This window comes from Solea senegalensis, linkage group LG21 (assembly GCF_019176455.1).
Source record: "Solea senegalensis isolate Sse05_10M linkage group LG21, IFAPA_SoseM_1, whole genome shotgun sequence".
NCBI lineage: Eukaryota > Metazoa > Chordata > Actinopteri > Pleuronectiformes > Soleidae > Solea > Solea senegalensis.
In genome coordinates, this window is record NC_058040.1 from 1,871,873 (window position 1) to 1,884,178 (window position 12,306).

General features: G+C 45.2%; 1 protein-coding gene across 2 annotated transcripts; it reads right to left on the reverse strand.

The window, feature by feature from the left end:
* Positions 1–480: 480 nt before the first annotated feature.
* On the reverse strand, positions 481–11,571 carry LOC122758469 (arrestin domain-containing protein 3-like). 2 transcript variants are annotated; one of them, XM_044012685.1, is made up of 8 exons: positions 11,069–11,571; positions 6,666–6,747; positions 6,141–6,288; positions 5,601–5,703; positions 5,225–5,481; positions 2,250–2,403; positions 2,001–2,155; positions 481–585 (listed from the first exon to the last, which is right to left on the reverse strand). In XM_044012685.1, the coding sequence occupies exons 1-8, from the start codon at positions 11,346–11,348 to the stop codon at positions 508–510; spliced, it is 1,257 nt and encodes a 418-aa protein (XP_043868620.1). In that variant the 5' UTR covers positions 11,349–11,571; the 3' UTR covers positions 481–507. The 2 variants fall into 2 exon arrangements, with proteins under 2 accessions (XP_043868620.1, XP_043868621.1); XM_044012686.1 differs by lacking the exons at positions 6,666–6,747; positions 11,069–11,571 and having other exon boundaries at positions 5,601–5,741; positions 6,141–6,205.
* Positions 11,572–12,306: the final 735 nt, after the last annotated feature.

Below are 12,306 nucleotides of genomic sequence, written 5' to 3' on the forward strand. Positions count from 1 at the left end.
GACCATTTTCTGAACAGAATGATCAGAAACGGCGTTATCGTCTTGTTACTACCTGTTTCCCTTCTTCCCTTTTAATGTGTTTAGCTATGTTCACAAAAAAGAGACAGTTTCCACCTGACGTCAGGTCAGATGAGAAGCTCCAACTGTCATTTTACACAGGAGAGTAAACCTTTGTTTGCATCTGTGGGCAGATTCTACTGACGCATAAAGGCCCGGGGGAATCTGCAGAAAATAGAGCCACTGAGAGAAAAAGACTTGTTATGGATATGTGCAAAATTCATAGTGAGGCAGGAGGAAGCGTCCGTCCTCTGAGTCCACACAGTGACGTCAGAATATAGAGGATCCAGCATGGCTTGTTACCCGTGGTCCGTCCATCAGTGGTCACCTGATACTCTTTCAGCTGACAGTCTTGCATCAGGGAGGGTCGCGCCTCAGCTATAGTGATATATAATCTGGCGAGAAGCTGGCCGTGTGGTCCTGGTCTGGTTCGGGGTTTGAGAGCTCCCCTCAGCGGGACGGACACGTGTCGGGTCTCCTGACATCTGTGGCCCCACACGCTTCCACGGGGTTTGAGTACGGGTCGACCTGAGGAGAGAGAGCGTGTTTACAGAGTGACAACAGCTCAATAATATGCTATATGTAATAAGTACGCCTGTGGCTATGAGCTGAAAAACAAGCCGCGCAGCTTGAAATGTAGATTTGATCATTTTAACAGCTCTTGTATTCACCAGTTGAGCCCGGGTCACACCGGCTGCATGTCTGCTGCTACTCCGCCCACCACAAATATGATTATGACTTCACTTTATGACTTAACGTCACATGATTTCTATTCACTAAGACTGGGAGAGAGTCTGTCTAGCTGCTAAAGGTGGTTTAAAAGACAATGTTTAGGTTTTTCATGTATTCAGAATTAGCCGAGACACTAAAACTACAGCGAGATTTGTCAGTTTGATGCAGTCAATATCATTATTAACAGATCTCTCTCTGTCTAGTTTTCCTAGAAACTGAAAAACAGGCGCATCTGCAGACCTGCAATCTGCCACATTCTATCCCAGAACATGGGAGACGGAACTAGAAAGAAGAATTACAAACTATTATTACTCCGCATGTGAAATGAACTTTAATTTGTTGCAGACGTGCAGACGTGCGTGCAGACGTGCGTGCAGACGTGCAGATGTGCGTGCAGACGTGCCGTGTGAACGCTGTAATCTGTCAACATAAATATGACAGAAGCCTGCAGCAAGCACACACTTGCTCCAGCTAGTGCTAATATTTTTACACCAAGACACAATTCCATCTTTATTCAGACTGTATTCACATGAACTTAAAGCTGCTGTCAGTCAAATATGCTGTATATTCTGAGTTATCCCAGTATTCCACAACACTTTATCAGAATCAGGAGCCAGAACTCCACAGAGATGTGACGCTCTCTGTTTATGGGATTATGGTTGAGGTTACAGGAGGGGATCTACTGGTACCCACATCAGGATCAGGATCAGAACTGGTACTTCTTGCCAAGAGATAGATTTGCACGCAAAAGCAATTTGACTTGATGTGGCACAGACCGACATGCTGTCTGTGCTCTGAGCACTTCCTGTTTCCTCAAAGAGAAAGACTTCTATTCATCTATAGCTGTCTGTGTGTTGACATGTGATCATGTTACTCATGTTTACAATGGCACAGCCCTCAAGTTGTTTTTATGTGGAAAGTTTTCATGAGTCGCGGTGTTTTTGCTGATATCTTCTGTAATGGTGGGAGCCGTGGACGTCACTCAGTGGTGACTTCATATTTTGTAATGTTGTTGAATTGTGTAATAGTGTAAGTGTGTTATATGTATATATATATATATATAACACACTTACACTCTTTGTCTATAGCAGAGGTCTCCTGACATTTGAAGGTCTCATAAGCTCCGTGTGAAGTTCCCTTTACATGATCTCTCATTTTATTGAATTGCACTGTTGTTTACGACATGTTGGGTGTCTGTGTGTGTCCTGTACCTCAGAGTAGACTGGCGGGGGCAGATATCGGAACTCTCTGATATACGTAAGCAGAGCTCTGTGGTCCTCTCCCTCCCCCTCAGATCTATCACAGCCCTGCAGACAATCCTGCCTGTGCGACTCTGATATTGCCAGATCGCTGTAGCTCGGCGGAGCTGCGGGAAGCAAACAAACGTGAGGCCTCTTACGTCGCACACCCAACAAAAAGACCACACGCACACGCACGCGCCCCGCGTTTGCCCTACGTACCCTCGGGAGGCTCGGACAGGCCGAGCCACGTCAAAGTGCTGCAGTTGCTGCTGATGCTTGAGGTGCGGGTGGTGCTGGCGTGGAGTGGGATCGTCCCGATCACCAGCGGGAGAGAGAGAGACAGGTTCAATCCCCCAGGGATGTCCACATACACCTGCAGGCAGATAGAGAGGGACATTGTAACCAGCTCTACCTGTACATCACAAATGAGTATTTTAAAGACGTTTAAAGTGTGTAACAGTTGGTGACATCTGATGGTAACACTGCAAAAAATGTGGGACTGTGTGTGTGTGTGTGTGTGTGTGTGCGTGTGCGTGTGTGTGTGTGTGTGTGCGTCAGATAGAGCACTAAACAGCTGGACTAAGCACTGACCGACTCAAATAAACGGTAATTAAATGGTCTGTGTTTATAGGGCACTTTTCTAGTCAAAAGCTGCTTGACACGTTCACCCATTCACACATTCATTCACTCACATAGACGTACAGCACATTAGATCATACCCACTCCCACTCACACTGTTGACACAGCTGACAGGAAGCGGGACTACAACGCACAAGCGCACATGTGTCGGAAACAGGAGTTTAGTTGTCCCGCATGAACCCACAGATGAGCCATCCATCCATTGTTGATGCAGTGCCGCCCGCAGGCGCGGAGGGGAACACGTTATTCAAAAGTGTGAAAGTCGGACCGGCTGAATGTTGCAACCCTCAATTGAACCGAGTCCTCAGTCTAGCGGAGATTGTTAAGTCGAAAACAACCTAAGCCCCTCCCCCAATTCAGACTAATGATCCAGACATGTAGGAAATGCTAAGTGCTGTTTATTTTTTACGTGTTTGCCAAAACTCTTCACCTCGGTCGTCTCCTCCGTATTTCCTTATCAGGTGTAGACCAAGTCACCAGTGGGGGATTGAATGACTTCTTCACTGGTACCAACTTTGTCCTGTCATCCACCGCATTCTCCTCAGGTGAATTCCACGATATGAGTGAAGGAGTGAAGGACCTCGTCAGTACCTCCTCTGTTATGGCCGCTATCCCGCCGCAGCTGGTCGGTTGTAGGGCAGCGGTGTTCAACGGAGGTTGGCCGTCATGTTGTTGCGCGGCTGCCTTCTTCAGGATTCCTTTTCTGTCCGGACCCTTCGTGTGAGTGTAGTCACAGAAGTTCCTCAGCAGCAAGGAAATGTTCTTCACTGGCGTCTCCGGCAACTGGTTGAGGCGTTCACCGCTGACCCTCGAGCGCGCAGACGCCACCTCTTTCTTCTCCGCCTCCTCTAAACGAGTGGAGCCGTGAGTGAAGGATTTGAGGAGGTTTTTGAACAGGGAAGGCTTTTTTTTCTTTACTGGTGTCATGTGAGGGTTCTCCTCCTCCTCCTCCTCCTCCTCTTCCTCCTCCTCTACCTCCTTTAATTCACTGTAGCCCGGGCCATGTTTGAAGAAGTTCACAAACTTCCTAACAATTGCAGGCTCTTTGATATCTTTAATCTGTTTTTCCATGGCCTTCAGTGGTAGCTGTGCTATCGTACTAAGGTCAACGACTGATGATTGCCTCTCAGACTCCACCGTTCCCTTCAGCTCTTCGTGCTCTTTCTGAAGTTTAAATAGCTTCCCCTCTAAATGCTGCAGCTTCCTCTCCATCTTGCCGAACTTGGATTTGAGCTGATTGTGAGCATGCACCTCCTTATCAAGCTCAACAGTCCGGTCCCTCAGATCTCGTTCCAGAGCCTTCCTCTCGTTGGCGCTTGCATCCGGCAAAGTCTGCACAGAGACCTCCCAGGTCCTGATTCCTCCTCTGCTTTTCAGGAATTCTCTAATTTCCTTTTCCCTGCTCAAACGAATCATGTCGCTTATCTTACTAATGTTCTTTATCTCATCGTTCTTCTTGTACTTGTTCACGTCAATCCTCCTGTCGTTCTTCTTGTCCATTTCATGCATCTTGAGCTTCATGTGATTTATGTTGATTGTCCTGTCAGTTGTCTCCTCAGTGTCTGTCGTTTCCTTCACATCATTCTTCTTAATCGTGTCATTCTTCTCATCGTTCACTTCAGTGTCGGTTTTTTCCTTCACATCATTTGTCTCCTTCATGTCAGTCTCGTTCCCTTCGTTCATCTCATTCGCGCCGGTCGTTGTGTCCGCATCGTGAATCGCGTTCACGTCGCCTTTCTCCTTAGCGCCGGCTTCGTTCGCTTTGTTTATCTCGCTCGTATTAGCCGTGACGTTCATGTCGTTCATCTCGTCCATGTTTGGCGTCTCGTTTACATTGTTCATCCGAACGGAATCACTTTTGTTACTGACGTCATCCATCGTTTGTTTGAACTACACAGTGTCATAGTCTATCACATAAAGATCAAAGCCACTCAAATGATGATGTTAGCGGTGATGATGTGCGATGACAGCAGCTACACTCACTCACTCACTCACGTTCTACCGTTTTATCGTCTACATGAGGGCTTGTTTAGCAATGTATCTGATTATAATAATTATAAAAAATCAAAAGCTATTTCATTTTGTATGAATGCGGCTGAATGTTGGTTTATCTTCCTGAGCAAACCATCAGCGTCCTAATACTTATCACCACACTGTGTTTATGAGCCAAAAGAGAGAGAATTTCCTTATTATTATTATTATATATTATTATATATTCTGAAGTACCGCTTAATCGACGCGTCTGTGGAGGCAGCCCTGGCCATCGACTATAGTACTTTGATATTTTCTAACTTTTCTTTTTTTTTGCCTGACTTCTTTTTTTTTTTTTGTTGGCCCTAATACTCCTTTGTACTTCTGCCTTTGGTTTCTTATGGAATTGTTGTTGTTGTTGTTGCAGCTTTTATAATTTCTTTGGTTGACTTGAAATGCTAAAGAAAAGCCACCATAGCACACCGTTCGTGGCCCAACAGCATGTTTTGATCTATAATTAGTTGCTAAATGAGTTTTCACTCTCAGTGGACACTAACTCATCAGTTATCAAATGCACGACTCACCACCAGGACATACTCCACTCTGATGATGGGACAGTCGAGGATGGAGGGGGACACTGGTGGTATTTTCAGCAGCTTTCCCTCCCAGCTCTGGCTTTTCCCCTGTGGTAGGGCGTCACCTCGCAGGTTGGACACCGGCTGCTGGATCTGTTTGCCCTTGCCTTTGGCAAAGAAAGTTTGGGTCTGGTACAAGGTAGCCTTTGGCACCACGACCCTGGACGAGCAGTTCTCCACCTCGGCAAAAATTTGAATAGACTCGCCTTGGAGAGAAGATAAAAGATCAGTCTGTCAGACTGAGGGAGAAGTGACATGAGTGAAATCTCTAAAGCAAAGAAGTAGCGTTAGAGAAGTGAGAAGGTTTTTAAGGGTTTTTACTCACCTGGTGTGTAGCCCTTTCGTGCAATCTTAGCACTCAGGGAGATCGGGCCTGAAGCACAGAACCAGCAGCACAGAGTCTTTTCCTTTGTTCCAGCCTGAGGGGCCTGTTGACACAACAACATCATCCACCCTTTGCTTTTGACTAGAATAGCAATAGATGAGATGATCAAGGTAAGAATAAATCAATAAGGTGTCACTTTAGAAAAAGATTGTTTAGATCGTTTTTGTTTATAGTTTGTTTCTCATGAAAAATTCCAACAATTCTAATTGTATACATTACATTGTAGCTGTTTTCAGTTTTTCCCTATTGGAAATGAATGGAAATGGGCGGCACCCTCGTCTGGCCCTGTGTCAACTATGGTAGGGAATTGTATGTGCTTCTCAATAGTGTAGGTAGATCACGCTCTGATTCGACGCAGCTGCATAGTTCTCACTTTTTTGACTTTACATTCATTCATCAGGGTGTGGTCTAACAGGGAGGATTCTGGGGGATCAGACACGAGAGTGGTACATTTAGACATAGTGTGAGTGGTGTACCTACCAACAGCAGAGGTGTGTTGATGTCGATGTGTTCAAACACAATGAACTCTTTCTTCACTTTGACAGGGAGCAGCCATGGACGGTGCAGCTCAGCTTTAACCCAGTACCTCACACTGCCATGCTTCCCTTCGAAGGACGTGGCCAATGCCCTGAGAGACGCAGAGAAAGACGCCATGTTAGGAAGCGTGGATTCCCAAATCTTTTATGTCTGAATGCCGTAAAAGTCAAACTCCAGGACAGCGATCAGCAATTAAAGTAGACTTTGTTTTTGATGGAGGAGGGGAAAGTATTCAGAAGACTTATGTAAGTAATTTCAATTTAAAAAAAGTCTCATATGTGAAATATTTGCATTGAGATTTAGATTTCAAGAACAAACTGGTTTTTAGACTAAGCCTTTTGTCACATACTCAAGGCCATGGTGTTATTTGTTGAAAATAATACGGTGTGTGAGATGATTCGTAAGAGACGAAATAAGAAAAAAACAAAGTTTCATATTTGGACATTTGAGCCCTTGGTAACAACTCACATCTGAGGCAGGTTGAAGCTGAAAGCAAACTCGTGTAGGCCAGCATGCAGGACAGTCAGACCTTCCTCTGGACAGTCTTCATCTGAAAAGACAAAGGACATGTGTCCATTTACACCTGTACTTACACTTGAGCCTAAACCAGAGTCTGGACAAAAAACAGGATTTTCTGAGGAGAGGACGCAGAGGACAAAAGTCACAGCAGATGATTCCAACACACACACACATTGATCTGTCACTTGCAACTCGTCTATAAAGGTTCTCAGTCGTCCAGGTCATTGTCATCTTCAGAAGTTAGTTGAAAGAACTTCACCGATAAGGTGGTGCAAGCGTGCACATGTGGACCGCTAAGGGCTTTAATCGGGCTGACAATATGGGTTCCAGGCAGGTTCCTCTGTGGTTTCCATGGTGGCCTCACCCTGGGTTTGAGGTCCATGTTACTGAAACCATATGGGACCTGCAGACACGGTCGGGGGCTACCATGGAAAACATGGACAACCCTGGTTTGGAACCCATATTGTCAGCCCTTACAGGTCAAAATATCTGCAGTGAGTGCTTTCAATGCATCGTTTGATACTTGAGCCGAAAGAAGTCGGTCAAACTGGTCTTTGTTGAAATAAACTCTGAACCTACATCCAGACAAAGCCTCCGGCAGGAGATGACGACCACAGACTGTGAGTGTTTTCCACTGCTGTGAGAGACATGTGGTGCTGCTGACCCATTGTCTTTGTTTTCCTGGTAGTTTAGTGTGATAATTAGGTCAGTGCAGCAGCGTTTGGTTCCTCAGTGACACGAGACACTACAGGAGTGTGACCCTCAAGTGCTTTGCTAAAAACTACTAGTTTTTAGCTACTGCATCAAATGTGACTCACATGTTTGGACCGAGTCTTGGAGAGACTTCACAGCTTGCTGCTCATGTTCTGGTGAGCTGAACTTTAACCTGATCAGAGACTGGTTCAGACCCACAGATGGCTGATGGAAGAATTGGAGAATTGGGAAATACAGTGTGTTTTCACACAGTTATTGTCTTCCACATGAGGGTCATGGTGGCCTGGAGCCAACCCGAGCTGATGCAGGGTAAAAGTGGAGTTACACCCTGGACAGCAGGGCAAACAACCGTTCACACCTGTGCTCCATTACGATTTGCATGTTTTTGGACTATGAGGAGAAAACCCACGTGCACGCGAGCCCTCGGCCAAAGTGGTGCTTGAATCGTTGACCTTTTAGCTGAGAGGCAACAGTGCAACTCCTCTGCCATCAGGCCCCTATGGCCCCCCCCAACACTATCTGTGCAATATTTTAACTGTTATTTTTAAAAAACTGCTTACAGTTTTTTTTCCCTGTTTTTAAGTCTACATTTTATATTTGCACTACTTATATATATATTTATATACTGTACATATACACTTATTTATTTTTTCTTGAATCATAGTTTACAGTAAGTACCTCACAATTCAATGCTGTATTGTTGGTTTTTCCGGTTGCCAGTTTCACTACTGTGTTTTCTGTGCAATGACAATAAAAGGAAGTCTAAATCTATGGTATGTATTAAACATGTATGAAATTCATGTCTCAGTCATATTGCTTGGTGGGAATGACTGTTTGTGTGTATTTGAAATGATAATGTTAGAGAATGTCTGAAATGTGATTTCATAAACACATTGTCCTGATTCCAACTGGAACTTGGGTCGCCACATAAAGTCTGACATGTTGACATCAAACGTGGGTTCACATATGAAAGGTTTTTGGAAACAGTGCCAGATGACACATGGATTGAAGTGGCAGATGTTTCATGTGTGTGTGTGTGGTCTAATTACAGACAGTAGGGAGCAATGTGCCCTGCGGGAGAAAGAAAATGACCCCTGTTCCCCTTCTGCACTTCTTCTGTCAATGTTGTTATTTGAAATTCTGCTCAACTTTAGCTTCCTGCCACCTCACCAGTCACTCTGCTTTTTTCTGTTTGTCTCACTCTCTGTGTGTGTGTGTGTGTGTGTGTGTGTGGCTATTTGTATGTTTTCGGCATGAGAGCTGTCACAGCTCGCGTGTGTGCGTGCATGCGCGTGTGTGTTTGTGTGTGTGTGTGTGAGACAGAGAGTATGCGCCTGCATCAAGTCACTGGCAGCACAGAGCAAAGCAGGAGTAGACCGGTATGAACCAGACTGAACAGCTTCCTTCAGCTGGAAACTCCCAACACACTCACTACAACTCAGACTCCCATTGGAGGAGAAGTGTGACACGAATTAAAGGCCGACCTCTGATTGGTGCAGCTGTGACAAGCCCCTGCCCACAACCCATCCGCCATGTGGTGTGTGGCATGAGTGGAGGGGTGAGGAGGGGGGAGAGGAAGGGTGGTGTTGCACACTATCAGTGAACTCCAGGTACAGCTCGCACGCAAACGCTTCAATGAAATACAAGGAGATAGAAAAAGATGGCGTTCCACACGCAGATCCTTTTATTCTCATGATTTCCCCGTCAACAGTAGACTTTTATTCTTTGACGAGAATACTTCATTAAATGTATTATTAAAAAAACAGAAGTCCCTCTGTGTCGTCCATTTTGGAGCTGTTTCCTGAGCTTAAGTGGAAAAAAAAACAATAACTGAAAGATTACCTTATAATAATTGTTATTTATGACACTGAGCTACAGTTGCTTCTGAATCAAAATGTCAAAATGTACATTTATAAAAATGCATATTTACACGTTCCTGAGGAAATAAGGTTGATGATAACCGTTTCCTTGATTATGAATGTGGTCACGTTTAGACACAAAATCATGATTTATCTTCATGGTATCAACATCCTCTTCATAAAAGCACATAGTGTATTGAAGGGATGTCACATGGTCACATGTTTGGACGTCCCCTTTACAGATGTTGACATGTAAGAAACAATTTGGCAATGTGTTGCATTAAATAAAAAAACACAAAAGTAAAACAGCAACATCATACGTTTGAATTTGACACACTGTGGCTGAGAAATGCACTGACGATGCGGGTTCTAACTAGTCTGACATGGCAGCTCTGCAATCCCTTATTTATCAGCCAACACACGCAGCAGCAGGGCCAGATCTGTGTGTCTGCATGGATCCATGGAGCAGACCGGAAACAGTCAAGTGACATTCGAACAGGTTTGCATGGCGACTGGAAAACACTTGGAAAAGCTGTGGAATTCTTTCCTGAGAGCGAAGCAACAACACTTTTCCACATCATCACATTTCATCTTGAACTCCTTGACACCTGACACACACACAAATGTCCCTGAAAACAAACAAAACAGGACGCCAGTGTGGAGCGAGGCTGGAACGCAGATAACAGAGTCAAAGACACGATGAGGTCTTAAATGTCTCCAGACGTGTCTCTCCGTCTGTGACACTGCTGTTTACACTCAGTGTGAGGGTTAGAGAGTGTGGTGAGGACGAGGAGTCTGACCCACATACTGATGATGGTGACATCACATCCCTGCATCAGGCTTCATCAGACGGTGTTTCACTGGAGTTTGGTCCCAGTCTGAAGGTTTTTAATCGTAAAAAAAACTAAATATTCTACTGATGTTCGCATGTTCTTTAATAATAAAATGTCATTCCGGAAAACAGCTTCAGGTGCTCGGCAACTATCAGGGTCATCATCATACACGTACACAACTGTAGCCCAGTTCCCACTACACCAATAATTGAGACTTTTGCAAGTACCGGCTGATTGAGAGCGAGAGGATGAGATAAATGAACGTCAAAAACCAGGACGGTGCTAAATGAAACCTGCTTTCAGGAGTCATTCTCCCCCATCTCACTCATGAGAGTCTATATGACATGTGGTGTGAACAGTGGGATGCAGGTACTTCTGAACCAGCAGCTGACACACACACACACACAGAGCGAGAGAGACAGACAGACAGACAGACAGAGTGTGGTCCTCCCTCCCTTCCTCCCTCCCTGGCAGTTTCTGAACAGGTTTGAACCGCTTCGAACAAAGGGAGTTGCCTGAGCTGTGCAGTCTGCTTCAGGATGTCATCAGTGGGGGAAAAAATGTTCGTTCCGCATAAGTTGATGTGAATGTTTGTGACAAATGTTGAAAACACGCACATTCGCCTGCGCGTTTTCCCCCCTCTCGTTTCTCTGGGTCTCGACAGTCGTGCGTCACAAAAACAGCAGCTCTGTCGCTGAAGCTCTTATTCACTTCGTGCTTGTAAAAGTGCTCGGTTTCATGTTCTGGTTCGGGCACCGGGTCTCACCCATCAGCTGTTGCATCAGCACCACTGATGCGTTGACGCGCTGCTGCCGCGCTGCACTGCGCTGCGCTGTGACATGTCTGCGCTCTCAAACTTTCTCTTCACTCACACACACACACACACATACAAAGAGACAGAAGTTTGCGTGATCAGCTGTTTCCACATCAGTGGCTGAGTCCTTACCTCGCTCCTCGCCTATCAAAGTGTCGTAATGGTGTAAATATTCCACCTCCTCGTTGTAATTCTGAGTGTAAGCCGTGTTGGCTCCGGCGTTTCTCGACTCTGTCCACCGGACCTTAGCGACTCCTCTCGCGGTGATGTCCAGACTCCTCACCCGCACATCCCCGGTCACCTCCACGACCACGCGCCCTGACACCAGCTCTCCACCGGAGAACACGGGCAGATTGTTCTCATTCAAACAGTCAAAGTAGATTGCCAGGGCCCGCACTTTGCCCAGCACCATGGTGAATTATGTCAAACACGTGAATGTCTTTAAAAATAAAAGTTAAAAACAAAAATATGTGGAGCAGTAGTAGAAGAGTATAGGCAATGTAAGCAGCAAATTCATGCGCCCAAGCTCTGGCTGCCCAGCGCAGAGCCGGGACTGTGGTTCATCTGGCTGAGACGCACAGCTGATGGTCCACTCCAGCGCTCTCTCTCTCTCTCTGTCTCTCTCTCGCTCTCTCTCTCTCTCTCTCTGCCGTCTGCCTCCAGCCGCTGCGCTCTTAAGACCTCCGAGCGCAAAAATAACCTCACTGAGCATGTGCGCACACAGCTGAGCTGATAAAGAAAAAAATAATAGTATATATATAGGACTTTAAAAGACTTGCCTTTATTACATTTGACTTTGATCTTATTATTATTGTTGTTGTTATTTATTATTATTATTGATCAATCATTATTGTTGTATAATAATGAGAATAATAATAAGATATAATAAGATCTTATTTTGAAGAGCCTCTCATCAAATACATAACCTCAACCATAAGCAGTTTCTCTGCTTAGTGTGTAAATGCAGAATCTATCAAGCCTGACATACAACCCTGAGAGATTCTGCACACCCTTCATTTGTCTAAGAGTCCTAAAAGAATTGGCAAAGATAAGCTCATCCTTCAGTTGTTTCAGGTTTGACTCAGAAAAAAGCATTGCAGGGAAAGAGAATCTGTTTCATAAGACTCCAGCTGGGATCACTGTCTTTGACATGTAACAGCTGGAGGATGATTCCAGGAAACCCACTTTCTGGCATCACAAACGCAGTAGTAAGGACGTAAAACAGGAAGTCCCATGTCCCCTTCAGCTGCAGGCTTCTGTAATTGTGCCGTGGAGAAGTGGGCCCAGGTGAAAGGAAGTTTAATGAGGAGTCCAATGCCTTGAAGAAGGAGATTGTAAGAAAGATTGGACATTTTGAAAAAGATAAATAA

What these genes read in the sequence shown, in the direction of transcription:
- LOC122758469 (XM_044012685.1), bottom strand. Translation starts at nt 11,348, where the DNA reads ATGGTGCTGGGCAAAGTGCGGGCCCTGGCAATCTACTTTGACTGTTTG. An exon ending in AGCTTCAACCTGCCTCAGAT is followed by an intron (nt 6,289 to 6,665) that starts GTGAGTTGTTAC and finishes TGCGTCTCTCAG; the next exon opens with GGCATTGGCCACGTCCTTCG. An exon ending in ACGAAAGGGCTACACACCAG is followed by an intron (nt 5,482 to 5,600) that starts GTGAGTAAAAAC and finishes CTTCTCTCCAAG; the next exon opens with GCGAGTCTATTCAAATTTTT.